Source organism: Macaca thibetana, chromosome 9 (assembly GCF_024542745.1).
Source record: "Macaca thibetana thibetana isolate TM-01 chromosome 9, ASM2454274v1, whole genome shotgun sequence".
Taxonomy (NCBI): Eukaryota; Metazoa; Chordata; class Mammalia; order Primates; family Cercopithecidae; genus Macaca; species Macaca thibetana.
Genome location: NC_065586.1, coordinates 65669721 through 65685018, shown reverse-complemented (window position 1 = coordinate 65685018; position 15298 = coordinate 65669721). Strand labels below are relative to the sequence as shown.

Here is a 15298-nt window from a genome sequence, read left to right as displayed (position 1 = left end):
GAGAGGGGGTTTCATCATGTTGTCCAGGCTGGTCTCGCACCCATGGGCTCAAGAGATCTGCCAACCTCAGCCTCCCAAAGTGCCAGGATTAAAGGTGTGAGACACCACGCCCAGCTGTGCATTTCTTTTTAACACTTAGTAGTTATTCTGCTGAATAGGTACACTGTAGTAGGTTCACCCATTCACCCACTGAAGGACATCTAGGTTGTTTCGTTTTTTACTCATTTGCAAATTAAAAAAAGTATTTAAAAGTTAAGGTAAAACACACATACCATAAAGTTTACATCTTAACCATTTTAAGTGTACACTTCAGTAGCATTAACTACATTCACAAGGTTGTACCACCATCCATCTCCAGAATTCTTTTCATCTAGTAAAACTGAAACTCTGTCCCCTTTGTTTACAGATTTTTGTGTGAACATAATTTAATACCTGGGAGTAGGACTGCTAGGTCATATAGCAAATGTATGTTTAACTTTATAAGAAACCGCCACTGTTTCCAAAGTGACTGTACCATTTTGTATCCCCATCGGCAATGTACAAATGTTCATGCTTTGCGCCTATTAAGATGACTGACATAAAAAGTAGGTAAGTGCTAGCTCTACTTTTTTATGTTAGTCATCTTATTAGGTATACAGTATCTAATTATAAATGCATAAATCAGAGGATGGTACATTATAAAGATAGAAAATCAGCAGATTAACTTCGTATATATCTTCCTCAAAGCTGATCTAACCTTGCACTTTCTGTCACTCTGCCTCCTGGGTTCAGGTGATTCTTGTGTCTCAGCCTCCCAAGTAGCTGGTATTACAGGAGTGCGCCACCACACCTGGCTAATTTTTGTATTTTTAGTAGAGATGGGGTTTCACCATGTTGGCCAGGCTGGTCTCCAACTCCTGGCCTCAAGGGATCTGCCTGCCTCAGCCTCCCAAATTGCTAGGATTACAGGTGTGAGACACCATGCCTAGCTTAACTTAGCACTTTCTCTTTTTTTTGAGATGGAGTCTTGCTCTGTTGACTGGGCTGGGGTGCAATGGCACGATCTTGGCTCACTGCAACCTCTGCTTCCCAGGTTCAAGCGATTCTCCTGCCTCAGCCTCCCGAGTAGTTGGCACTACAGGCGTGCAAGACTATGCCCAAATTTTTGTATATTTAGTAGAGATGGGGTTTCACTATGTTGGTTGGCCAGGATGGTCTTGATCTCTTGACCTCGTGATCTGCCCACCTCGGCCTCCCAAAGTGCTGGCATTACAGGCATGAGCCACTGCACCCGGGTAGCACTTTCTATTAAATGTTTATCAGAATCAATATTTGATAATTACTCTGCTAAAAAATGTAACACTGACACTAATCAGAAAAAAAGGAAACAAAGATTTTTAAGCATCACAACTGCATTTCATAATGGTTTTCCTAGGACTGAGGCAGAACGAAAACCCATTCACTTTTGGCTAGGGCTTTTTGTTTTTTCGGAGAGTGCAGTGGCGTGATCTTGGCTCACTGCAACCTCCGCCTCCCAGGTTGAAGCAATTCTCCTGCCTCAGCCTCCCAAGTAGCTGGGATTACTACACCCGGCTAATTTTTGTATTTTTAGTAGAGACAGGGTTTCAACACGTTGGCAAGGCTGGCCTGGAACTCCTGATCTCAGGTGATCCACCTGCCTCAGTCTCCCAACGTGTTGGAATTACAGGTGTGAGCCACCATGCCCGGCTTGGTTAGGGCTTCTACCCAGCTGTGTCACAGATGACATTTTTCTTTTCTTGAGACAGACAGGCTCCTGCTCTGTCATCCAGGCTCGAGTGCAGTGGTATAATCATGGCTCACTGCAGCCTCAACCACCCGGGATCAAGAGATTCTCCCACCCCAGCCTCCCACAGGTAGGACCACAGGTGTTTGCTACCACATCTGGATAATTTTAAAAATTATTTTTATCTATTTTTATTTACTTAACTTTTTTTTTTTTTTTTTGAGACAGAGCCTTGCTCTGTTGCCCAGGCTGGAGTACGGTGGCACAATCTCAGTTCACTGCAACCTCCGCCTCCCAGGTTCAAGAGATTCTCCTGCCTCAGCCTCCTGAGTAGCTGGGATTACAGGCACATGCCACCATGCCCAGCTAATTTTTGTATTTTTAGTAGAGACAGGGTTTCACCATGTAGGCCAGGTGGGTCTTGAACTCCTGACCTCAGGTGATCCACCCACTTTGGCCTCCCAAAGTCCTGGGGTTACAGATGTAAGCCACCGCGCCTGGCCTAAGTTATTTTTAGAGATGAAGTCTCGCTATGTTCCCCAGGCTGCTGTTGAACTCCTGGCCTCCAGTGATCCTCCCGCCTAAGCGCCCCAAAGTGCTGGGATTATAGGTGAGAGCCACTGTGCCTGGCCAGATGAGTTTTCTATATCAATACCACCAATTATAGTAGTGTCTAATTCATACACAGTTCAAAAATCCATTCATTGTGGGCCAAGAAGGGTAGAGTGCTTTCCTGTAAAATGGTAGTAATAAAGTGTATAAAACAAAAAATAATACATAAAAAGGCAAGACTTCCACATATGAGCCTTTCCATTTAAACAATATCAGAGATTAGTTTTCCCCTACCTTTTCCAGTTCCTTCCAATCATAATTTGTATTTCCAATGACCATTGCTTGTAGTTCATTAGGCTGAAAGAGCAGAAGGACTTTTCCTCCACAGACCTTATGAAAGCCCGCATGAAAAGCATCAAATAAGGAAGCCACTGATTTATTGAATATGTAATCCACATAAGCATCAACAAACTCTTGTCTAGAAATGAAAAAGCACACATGTACAGATTATAAAAATCATTTATGAAGAATCCATAATGTAGTCATTAAAACTTCAAGTGCTCCTACAATTTCTGCTACATATATACGAAACTGAGAACGTATGAGTAGGGTTCAAACAGGACAAAACCAAAGTCATTATGAAAAAAGCTATTATTCTTTCCATATAAAAATCAGCTATATCCATGAGGCATTCAGTTATTCTTAGGCTATTCCTATTGGAAAAAATGTCATTTCCTAATGGGCAGAATAATGTGAATGGCTATGAAAATAATTTTAAAATATTTACAAGTTATTGAGAATTTATATATATCAAGTCACATGCATCCCTAAAAGGAATGATCTGTTACAAACAATAGGTGATGAAAAAATAAGAGCTTTGGGATTCAGATCATTTGACAAACTATAGCCTTCTTTTCCGTGGGTTCCAAGGAATCTGAACAACATTTACTTTAACAAATGCCTGAGAGAGGATACTAAGCATTCTTTTCGGATAATCATTAAAGAGTACAAGTGTAGTTTCTTTTCAAATGTATATCTGAATACATACACAATCACTTCTGATTCTCTTCTACCTCTTATGATACAAAAGGAAACTGTAAAGAAAAAAAGGAAGCCCCTTTAACCCCTGAATTTGAACCACGATCTTATTCAATTTGTTTTGTTTTGCTAGCCACAACATTTTATGATGCTATCTGGTCAAACAAATAATGAGAATGGGTACTAGAAGATTTCACTATTTTATATCTTCATCTTCCAAGTAATAAAGGATGATTCTGCAATAGGAATAATGGTAAACCGCCTTTCAAAACCAAATTTTCTTTCAAAACAAGGATATCTAGGACCTAAAATTTTTTCACATCATTTTAAAAACAGCTTTATTTTTATCAAAGTAAGACATATCAAGAGTTTAAAACATCAAATAGTAACAATCCTAACAGCCAACATTTACTGAGCACTACATGTGCTAGGTCTTATTCTAAGTATCTTAAAATATTGTCTCATCTAGTCCTCAAAATCATCCCATGAAATAGGTACAATTTGTCATTCCATTTAACAGAGAAGGACACTAAGGCATTGAGACATCAACTAATTTATTTAAAGTTATAAAGCTTCTAAGTAGCAGAATTAGGATTATAATCCTTTGGACCAATTCCCTGGCAACAGCCATTATTAAAGAATTGTAACAAAATAGAAGAGAATAAAGAAACTCTCTGTCCAACACTTCTCTGCCAGAAATCCCCACTATTCAAAGGCAACTATTTGTTAATTCTTTTTGCTATTCCTTCTGATATTTACATTCAAGCTTCTAACAACACAGTTCTACTGTTATTCCTTAAATTTCAATGTGGTGGTTTGGATTTATCTTTAATGTAATTGTCCCATTCACTTTCTACTCCCCTGCACATCTACTGTATTTATATAACAATTTTTGGTTCAATATTTGTTAACATTTCTATATTATTCACAGTTAAGTTGTATTCTATGGTTACCCTTTTTCCCTTAAAAAGAACTTCTATTTTCCTTAGTTTGCTAATTCATCCCCAACTTCTCCAAAAGAAATATCCATTTCCTCTAGATTCATTCAAAAATTAGGTACTATCAGTTACATTTCTCTACTCGAGCCCTCCATCCTCTTGATCTAACCCAGGTTGTTAGCTTTCTAAATCGACACAGTTATTGATCCTTCAAAAAGAATCCTTGCTTGCGTGAATCTTGGTAGTTTGTTGTTGCTTTTTTAATCCTGTGTCTTCCTCTTTCTTGGTTTAATTCCTTGTTTTGGTAGATAGAACACATCCTCCAGTAATTTCCTGAGAAAAAGGCTTCAGAAGTAAATTCTCTGAGACTGTGCATGTATGAAAATGTTTTTAAACACTCACACACTTGATAATTTGGATACAAAATTCTAAGTTAAAAGTAATTTTTTCCTAAAATTTTGGTCTTCTAGCTTCCAGTGTTCTTTGATTCCAGGGTCTGATGTTACTAATTCTTAGGTCTGTGGGTTTTCTGGACAGTTTTAGGATCCCTTTGACTTTGAAAATTTTGAAATTTCATGTATCTTGTCATCTTGTCTTGGTATTGATCTTTTTTCCACTTCTCATGTTTTCAATCTTGAAAGGATGTCATTCATTTCTGGGAAGTTTATTTATTTTTTTAAAAATATCTTCTTTGACAGATTTCATTAATTCCATTTCTTTCAAATGAATTTTTTTTTCCATTTTTAATTGTATCCATCTGGATGTCACACATCATTCTGAGGATACTGATTTCAGTTTCCTCTGACGTTTTGTCCTTCAACCTGCAGGGTTCCTGGTTTCTTGCCATTCTTTTTGACTGTTTCGGTCTTTCCTTAAATGTCTGTTGACCTTTGGCTATCAATTAACTTTTTTTTTTTTTTTTTTGAGACGGAGCCTTGCTCTGTCGCCCAGAATGGAGCACAGTGGCACGATCTCAGCTCACTGGGTTCAAGCAGTTCTTCTGCCTCAGTCTCCCAAGTAGCTGGACCTACAGGCACATGCCACCACGGCCAGCTAATTTTTTGTATTTTTAGTAAAGATGGGGTTTCACTGCTTTAGCCAGGATGGTATCATTGTCGTGACCTCATGATCTGACCGCCTCAGCCTCCCAAACTGCTGTGATTGCAGGCGTGAGTCACTGTGCCCGGCCTATGGATTTACATTTTAAATGTTAGGCAGTTTCCCCAGAAAAGGATCTACCACTATACGGTACCAAGGAGGAGGCAGCGATAGACTTTCAGCACTTAATCTCCCTGTTTTCAGTTCAGCTCCTTGCCTGTGGCAGTCTCTAGGTGTCCTCAAATCCACAGTCCAATTTCTCCAGAAGGTAAATTTCCAATTTCCTGCCCAGGCCGGAGAGGGGCAGTTGCCAGCTTCCTGGTGTGCTAAGGGAAACTAGTTTCTTTTGTTGTTGTTTTAAACCCAATGTTAGCATGGGAAACTAGTTTCTAACTGCTTCTTACAAGAGTCCTGTTTCTAGCATTTCCCCAAACACCACACATTTTCTAAAGGTATGTTTTGTTCTCAGCACCCAAACTTTCGTTTTGTGAAGTGATCCAGCTGGCTTCGTGGCTCCTCTTTTCCATCTCATGTTGCAGCTTTCTCTGGTTTGCTAAAGTTAGTTACTACTGTTTCCTGGCTTCCAAAAATGTTTGCTGCTGTCACTTCTCCCTTCTCTTTGTTTTGTTTAATGTCTTCAAGGGATTTCAGGAGGAAAAGGCAGATTATTTCCTCACTAACCACTCAAAATTAAAGTTTTATTGGAGTAAAAACTTAGCATTGTGACACATTTTCTACACACAGAAGAAAATGTCTACTGAATCTTATTATTCCCACTGTTGCTGCTAAAATTCACTTACCGATTTTGTTTGTTAACAGCTGTGTCTGCACCATTTAGAACCAGCTCTTTGACTTCTGTTGCACCAAAGTTTTCAACTGTGATCTATTAATTTAAATTTTTAAAAAAAGTCAATGTCAGACTCAAAACTTAGAGTATTCTAATAATCTATTATTATATCTACCTCTCATTTAATAATAAAAAAAAAACTACTAAATTTGAGATAAAATTCTGCTACCATATAGCTTATCTGAGAATTCTGCTTAAAGCCAGAACTAGAAATTTTGATCCTCTCTAGTTTGAAATCCTACCATGATTAATTACAAATTACCAAGTGTTTGGTAAGTTAATAAGGAAACTAAGCATTTGTTGTGCATAAAACTTTAGAATGGTTACTATAAAATATTAGGATGTTTTCCTTAGATGAGTGATAAAAATCCAAGTATGAGAATGCATTCAGCTTAGAAAACCACGCATTCTTCCCACATGACAACTGCTACTCCAGGGTTCCTCTACCACCCTTGTTGTAAACTTGATCACAGGCAGTTTTTCCAGTTATGTACTAATTTGGTTTATAAAAATAGTCAAGTATTTTGAAACCTTTTATTTCTTTTACTTTTCGAATTTTTCTAAAAATATTACCATGACCACTTCTGCATCTTTTCTTTTGCTATTCCTTCTTTTTGGAATATTATCCTCTTTTATGAAAACTTGCTATTTATAAAACACTATGATGGGAGTGGGATGTTAGATGAATATACTCCTGCTGTGAAGTTTACTATGTAGTAAAGGAAGAGAAATGTAACATATAAAGAACCAATTATAATAAAATAATGCATTTATAACAGACATATGAACAAAATGTTATCAGATCATAGAGGAATGCAAACGGAATTCTAAACTAGAGGACGTGTGAAAGACCTTGAGGAAGAAATGCCATCTGAAAAGCACCTACAAGTATGGGTAGTATTTTGAAAGATTAAGAGAGTGAGATTTCAGACAGACAATATCGATTGAACAAAAAAATTAGATATTTACAATATCAAGTTTCTGAAAATGTATGGCAAGTGACTCTGAAAAAGAGGAAGGTAAGGTATATTAAAAAAAATACTGTGTGATATGACAAAACTTGGTATGAAGGGAGGGATACAATGAAAGAAAGAGAGCCAGGTTATAAATGTCTTTGACACCCATTCTAAAGCTATTATTCTACAAGCAATAAAAAGCCACTGAAAAATTTCTGAGAAAGAAATGGCAGTGGGAAGAAATGTTTGAATTACCATAGTTCTTTGAATACAGTAAGAGTTCATAAATTTGGTGACTGATAAATTAGAAATTAAACAGCTTGAAACTCAATTTTTTAGTCAACTGAGATGATGAATAAAAATTCAAGAAACTAACATGGGTATGAGTGAATCAAATGAAAAAGAGAACCAAAATTTCATAGAAAATAGTTTTTTAAAAAAATTTTATGGTCACCTTATTCTAACAGGAACACACTTTGGAAAATGCTTTTCTGTTGTTGTCTGGATTTGCGGAGAGCAACTTTTTTTTTTTTTTGAGACGGAGTCTCACTCTGTCACCCAGACTGCAGTGCAATGGCGCGATCTCAGCTCACTGCAACCTCCGCCTCTCGGGTTTAAGCGATTCTCCTGCCTCAGCCTCCCGAGTAGCTGGGATTACAGGCACGTGCCATCACGCCTGGCTCATTTTTTCATTTTTAGTCTAGACGGGGTTTCACCATGTTGGCCAGGCTCGTCTCTAGCTCCTGACCTCAAGTGATCTGCCCGCCTCGGCCTCCCAAAGTGCTGGGATTACAGACGTGAGCCACCGTGCCTGGCCAGAAAATAGTCTCAAGATTTTCTTGAAAAGAATATGAACGTGCAATTTTTTCTGGGCAAACTTCATGACAGCAGAATATGGCATCTTTCGTCAGCTCTGACAAAACCATAAAGATAACTGTTGTGTATGTGGCAGGGTGGCAAACAAATATACAAACAAAAAATTTTTTAAATAAAAAGAGGCCGGGTGCTGTGGCTCACGCCTGTAATCCCAGCACTTTGGAAGGCCAACGGGGGCATATCACAAGGTCAAGAGATTGAGACCATCCTGGCCAACATGGTGAAATCCCATCTCTACTAAAAATACAAAAATTAGCTGGGCATGGTGGTGCACACCTGTAGTCCCAGCTACTCAGCAGGCTGAGGCAGGAGAATTGCTTGAACCTGGGAGGTGGAGGTTGCAATGAGCTGAGATCGTACCACTGCATTTCAGCCTGGGCAGAGCAAGACTTTGTCTCAAAAAAAAAAAAGAAAAAGAAAAACTGAAGGTTTTACAATTTTTCCAAGAGTCTAATTTATAATATTCAAATTGTTCCCTTCTGGAGTGCCTCATCATAATCCTTACGAATTTTCTCTTATTTAATTGCCAACTAGTCTACTTCTGCCATATCCTCATCTATAAATGGCTTTGCCTGTGACTGGATCAGTTATTTAACATCCCTTTCAGCCAGGTGCAGTGGCTCACACCTGTAATCCCAGCACTTTGGGAGGCCAAGGCGGGTGGATCACAAGGTCAGGAGTTCGAGACTAGCCTGGCCGAGGTGGTGAAACCCTGTCTGTACTAAAAACACAAAAATTAGCTGAGCGTGGTGGCGAGCACGTAATCCCAGCTACTCAGGAGGCTGAGGCAGGAGAATCGCTTGAACCTGGGAGGAAAGGTTGCAGTGAGCCAAGATCGCGCCACTGTACTCCAGCCTGGGTGACACAGCAAGACTATGTCTCAAAAAACAAAAGACAAAAAACCACATCCCTTTCACTGCCTTAAGGAAATTGTGCATCTTTTACAAGATTTGCAATTTCATTTTCCAAATGATATTGCAATGCATTTGCATTTGTTTTATCTATGTCATCCAACAGTGAGTAAGACAAGATGGGCAAGGATGAATGTTAGTGTGAAATAGAAAGGAATGTACCAGTGGAAATTAATGTTTTTAAGTTTAGTAGTAATATTCTCACATTACAATAACCTTTTGCTTCTCTAAAGCATTTCTGTAATTGCAGACTCAAAAACGAACACTTGGGTAAAGAGGACGTCTTGTATTTGTAAATATATTTAGCATAACGATAAAGTACACAGGTTTAAGTCACAGAGGCTGGTATGTATACTGACTCCCAAGGTAATGACTGTTTTCAGTTTTCTTCATCTGTAAAACAGGGATAATCCTAACTTCACTGGATTGTTGAGGATTAAATGAAATGCATGTACTATGACTAGTTAGCACGTAGTAAATGCTCAATAAATGTTAGCTAAAGGATTTGTTAAGAATTCCATCCATCAAAATAAAGAAGAACCATAAGATATAGCTTACATAAAAGGGATGATGAATAATCAGGCTAACCTACGTCTTTGCATCTTACCGTAAAATTAAGACAAAATGTTTCCTCTATGTCATCTTCTGGATAATCCAGTAACTGTTGCATGCTTCTGCAAAATAATATACATGTTTCTGAGAGGAAAAACATTATTGGATATTTTGACTGTTTTACTTACGGATATAATATATATATATATATATATATATAATATATATATATACACACACACACTTCTCATTCCCTCTTAGTAAAATCCTTTTGTCAATTTGTAATTTTATATTTGTTGCAGAATAGTGACTACACAATGGCAAACTTATAAATGATGCTGAAGGAAAAAAATTAGTCAAAGGTTCTTACCACTTTTCTGAATACAAAGGCCATGTATTCACCTATTTTTAACATTTTTCCTTATTTTATTTTATTTTACCCAGGATGGAGTCTTCTCTGTTGCCCAGGCTGGAGCGCAGTGGCGCGATCTTGGCTCACTGCAACCTCCGCCCCCCAGGTTTTTAAGCAATTCTCCTGCCTCAGCCTCCAGAACAGCTAGGATTACAGGCGCCCACCACCATGCCCAGCTAAGTTTTGTATTTTTAGTAGAGACCGGGTTTCACCATGTTGGCCGGGCCGGTCTTGAACTCCTGACCTCGTGATCTGCCCACCTCAGCCTCCCGAAGTGCTAGGATTACAGGCATAAGCCACCACACCTGGCCCATTTGTCCTTATTTATATAAAATCTTTAATCCATTTTATTTAATAAATAAAAATAAATTTCACATATTCAAACTAGGAATGAAGGTTATCAGAAGTAAAAGTCCAAATAAATCAATTAATCACTCTCAGAAAAAATTTACTTTCCTAAGGTGATGATCTGATATTTGCAAGGTATTGTCTAACAACTAAAAATTTAATCTGTCTTTTTTTGTTGAGACGGAGGCTTGCTCTGCCACCCAGGCTGGAGTACAATGGTACAATCTCAGCTCACTGCAACCTCTGTCTCCTGGGTTCAAGTGATTCTCCTGCCTCAGCTTCCTGAGTAGGTAGGACTACAGGCGTGGGCCACCACGCCTGGCTAATTTTTGTATTTTAGTAGAGATGGGGTTTCACCATGTTGGTCACGCTGGTCTAGAACTCCTGACCTCCACGCTGGTCTCAAACTCTTGACCTTAGGTGATCCACCTGCCTCAGCCTCCCAAAGTGCTAGGATTACAGGTGTGAGCCACTGCGCCAGCCAAATTTCGTCTTTCAATAGAACATTTTGATCTGAGTAACATAATGGATTTTCCTTTATCAGAGAAGAGCATTTGTTTATTTCAGAAATTTAACAAGAAGAACAAAATATATTTATTCATAGAAGGAAAGTTTTCTGTACATTCCCCACTTCTTACCTCCCAAACCCTACTACCTTTTGACTTTTTTTTCCAACTAACCTCCCAACATCAGGCATTAGTTCTTTCAAATCATCCAAGGATGGCTTCTTTTTCAGTAGTTTCTTATATAAAGCCAAAGGAAAATGGAGGTCCACAATAGTAAAATTATAAATTGCTAAGCCACAGATAACACCAATCAAATGGAACAAATCACTGTCTTCAAACGTCTAAAAATATAAGAAAAAGTAAAGACACGTCCTCCAAGTTAAAATATTAAATTTTCTATGATTACATAAATATGCTCATATTGTACAATTTTGAAGATAGAGAAAAAAGTAATACATAATAAAAGTTCATCCTCATTACTCTCTCCCTGGGATAACATCACTGTTAGTATTTTTGTACATTTCCATGTAGGGTATTTTCTCAGGCTTAAAAAAAAATAATATCTAGCTGAAATCGTACTATACATAGGACTTTACAACTGTTTTTTTCCAGACATATAAGCATATTCACGTCATTCAACATTAATAGGTAAAATAATTACTGTAACTTTTTTTCTGATTTCAAAAGTAATACACATTCAAAATTTGGAAAACAAAGAAAAAACATAGAAAAGAAAATGAATAAACACCTGTAAACCAATCACTCAGGAATAATGATTAAAATTTTTTTGTATATTTCCACCTACAATAAGCTCAGAAAAATATTTCAATTTGTTTGTTTGTTTTTTGAGACAAGATCTCCCTCTGTTACCCAGGATGGAGTGCAGTGGTACGATCTCTGCTCACTGCAAGGTACGCCTCCCAGGTTCAAATGATTCTCCTGCCTCAGCCTCCTGAGTAGCTGCGATTACAGGCAAGCACCACCACAGCCAGGCTAATTTTGGTATTTTTAGTAGAGATGGGGTTTCACCATATTGGTCAGGCTGGTCTCGAACACCCGACCTCAGGTGATCTGCTCACCTCAGCCTCCCAAAGTGCAAGGATTACAGGCATGAGTCACTGTGCCCGGCTAAAATATGACTTTTTAATGGCTGCATATTGTATCATAAAAGTACAATGAGTTGCTAAATTTAGCTGTTTTAGTCTAGTTGGATGTTTAGATAACTGAAACATACTTACACTACTGACACACTGAAAATGTTTATTTTTTTCCCTCATCTTTATAAAAGTAATATGTATTTACAGAAAATTGTGAGCATGACGGTTAAAGAATAAATGTTTTAAATAAGACCTGGGCTCCAGCCTGGTTTGGCAGTCTAGCCTCTGTGTTTTCAAAGAAGGTAAATATAGCATTTATCTCATATGGTTGTTGTGAGGATTACATGGGATGATACATGTTAAACACTTTTAGCACAGTTCTTGAAACACACACTAAAGGTTCAATAAATGTCAGTTATTCTACCTAGCTAGTAATATTAAAAATAAGATGGGCATCTTTTTGCCTATTTTGGTCCACAGTTTGAAATATTTCCCTAGGAGAAATTCTACTTCCTAAGGAAAAATCCGTAAGTCAAAAGATAGTCAAGCATATTGCTAATCTGTTTTCCTCTACACCTGTTCCAGTTTGTTTGTTTGTTTATTTACTTATTTGAGACGGAGTTTCACTCTTATTGCCCAGGCTAGAGTGCAATGACGCAATCTTGGCTCACAGCAACCTCCGCCTCCTGGGTTCAAGCGATTCTCCTGGCTCAGCCTCCCGAGTAGCTGGGATTACAGGCATGAGCCACCACGCCCGGCTAATTTTGTATTTTCAGTACAGACGGGGTTTCTCCATGTTGGTCAGATTGGTCTCGAACCCCCGACCTCAGGTGATCCGCCCATCTTGGCCTCTCAAAGTGCTGAGATTACAGGTGTGAGACACCATGCCCGGTTCCTGTTCCAGTTTAAACTCCCATTTGCAGTCCAGGAAAATGCTCCACTCTTCACATTTTCCTCTGTATATATACTCCACGCACACACAAACGCATTTTTCTTTTGAGTTTAAAATGACAACTTGCTTTAGTATACATTTCTGACTATTTGTGATACTGAAAATCAGAGATATGTATGTGCTCATGAAATATCTCTTCAGGTACTGGGCCCACTTATCTTTTGGGGGATAGTATTTTTCTTATGTATTTGTATTTGAATTCTTCTTATATTAGGAGTATTACTCTGTGTCATACTTGTTACATACAACCCGGCCTGTTACATGCTTTTCAATTTTATGTCTTCTGCTATGCATAAATTTAACAGTTTTCAGTGGTCAAATTAATCTTTCTCTGCTGTTATGTCTTAATTCTGCTTAAGTTTAGAAAGTTCTTAAATGGCGCAGACTGATTAATGTGCTAAATCTCTCTCCCTCCTAAAACCCTGTAAAAGAGAATACAGGAAGAAAAATGGTATAAGTCCAAAGGAAAAAAGAGAATAAGGGAGGTAAGAGCAATAAAGAAATGTTAATAACATTTCAAAATATGAAAAGTAGACAAATGGCTGGTAACTGAATTGGTAAAGCAGAAAAAATTGAAATAGTAACTTATAGCTAATTTGTGCTACAGGCTCAGGAATTGCAAGTAGCAATACCCGCAACATCAGAGGTAGCCCAGTTAGCTCAACGGGTAAACATAAAGACTCTAAAAGGCAGAGGTATTAGAATGGGGTTGAAACTAGGATGCTTGGTGGAAAATCCTTTGCCTTTTTGGAGAGCCTGAACCAGAGGGTCTGGAATCTGAGACAGCTGATAGTCAGGGTACCCCACTGAAAATAAAGGGATCATATGAAGATCTGTACTGTCAACAAGGAAAATTCTAGCTTCCCTTTCCAGGATCCAGAATACTACAAAAACACAGACATCCAGGGTTACAACCTTTCTTGAAAACCCAAAGGATAAAAAAACAATATATGCTGACATTTGAGGATTCTCCTTTGACAGGTCCCCACTTAATCATTCTATGGATGGGGACTGTAGAGTGGGAATAACTTCGCCTTGTGGCTTGGATGCCAGCACGGCCACAGTAGAACAGAGTACCAGGTAGGTTCCTTAAGGTTTCTGACTCCAAGCCCTGGCTCTCAGACAGCATTTCTGGACCCAACTGGGACTGAGGGAAACTCTGCACTGAAGAGAAGAACACAAGCTCGGCTAGCTTCACCACCTGCTGACTGCAGAGTCCTAGGGCCTTAAGCAAACAAAGGCAGTAGCCGGGTAGTGGTTACCATGAGCCTCAGGTGAGACCCAGTACTGTGCTGGCTTCAGGTCTGACCCACTGCAGTCACAGTGGTGGTGGCCACAAAGGTGCTGGTGCCACTCCTCCCCCAGCTCCAGAGAGATCAGCACAGAAAGACTCCTGTTTGGGAAAAAGTGAGGAAAGAGAACGAGACTCTCTGCCTGATAATCCAGAGGATTCTTCTGAATCTTATCCAAGAGACACAGTGCTATTGGGCTTGGGGTGCCCCCTAATGCAGATACGGCTGCAATGACCAAAAACTTAGATCACAACACCCAAGTCCCTCCGAATACCTAGAAAGCCTTCCTAAGAAGGATGAGTATAAATAAAACCAGACTGTGAAGACTACAATAAATACCTAACTCTTCAATGCCCAGACACCAGTGAACATCCACAAGCATCAAAACCACCCAGGAAAACATGACCTCACCAAACAAACTAAATAAGGCACCAGTGACCAATCATGGAGAGACAGAGATATATGACCTTTCAGTCAGACAGAGAATTCAAAATAGCTGTTTTGAGGAAAAAGAAATTCAAGATAACACAGAGAAGGTATTCAGAATTCTATCAGATAAATTTAACAGAGAGTAAAATAAAAAGAATCAAGCAGAAATTTTAGAGTTGAAAAATGCAACCGACATACTGAAGAATAACGCATCAGTGGCTGTCAACTGTGGAACTGATCAAGAAAAAGAATCGATTAGCGAGCTTAAAGACAGGCTATTTTAAAGTACACAATCAGAGGAGACAAAAGAAAAAACAATTAAGAAAGAAGGAAGCACTCCTACAAGATCTAGAGAATCGCCTCAAAAGGGCAAATCTAAGAGTTATTGGCCTTAATGAGGTAGAGGAAAAAATGGGATAGAAAGTTTGTTCAAAGGGATAATAACAGTGAACATCCCAAACCCAGGGAAAGGTATCAATATTCAAATACAAGAAGGTTACAGAATACAGAGCAAATTTAGCCCAAATAAGACTACTTCAAGATATTTAATAATCAAACTCCCAAAGGTCAAGGATAAAGAAAGGATCCTGAAAGCATCAAGAGAAAAGAAACAACAATGGACCTCCAATACATCTAGCAGCAGACTTTTCAGTGGAAACCTTACAGGCCAGGAGAATGGCATGACATATTTAAAGTGCCGAAGTTAAAAACTTTTATCCTAGAATAGCATGTATATCCAGTGAAATTATC

The 15298-nt window shown here is 38.6% G+C and overlaps 1 protein-coding gene across 8 annotated transcripts in view; it reads right to left on the bottom strand.

Moving 5' to 3' along the window:
- HERC4 (HECT and RLD domain containing E3 ubiquitin protein ligase 4) overlaps positions 1-15298 on the bottom strand; it is a 151274-nt gene that overhangs the window by 8098 nt on the left and 127878 nt on the right. For all 8 annotated transcript variants that reach the window (XM_050804706.1, XM_050804712.1, XM_050804709.1 and 5 more), the window contains 4 exons: positions 10953-11119; positions 9568-9634; positions 6171-6253; positions 2591-2774 (listed from right to left, as the gene is read on the bottom strand). In XM_050804706.1, the coding sequence (XP_050660663.1) occupies positions 2591-2774; positions 6171-6253; positions 9568-9634; positions 10953-11119 (501 nt within the window). The remainder of the gene's footprint in view (positions 1-2590; positions 2775-6170; positions 6254-9567; positions 9635-10952; positions 11120-15298) is intronic.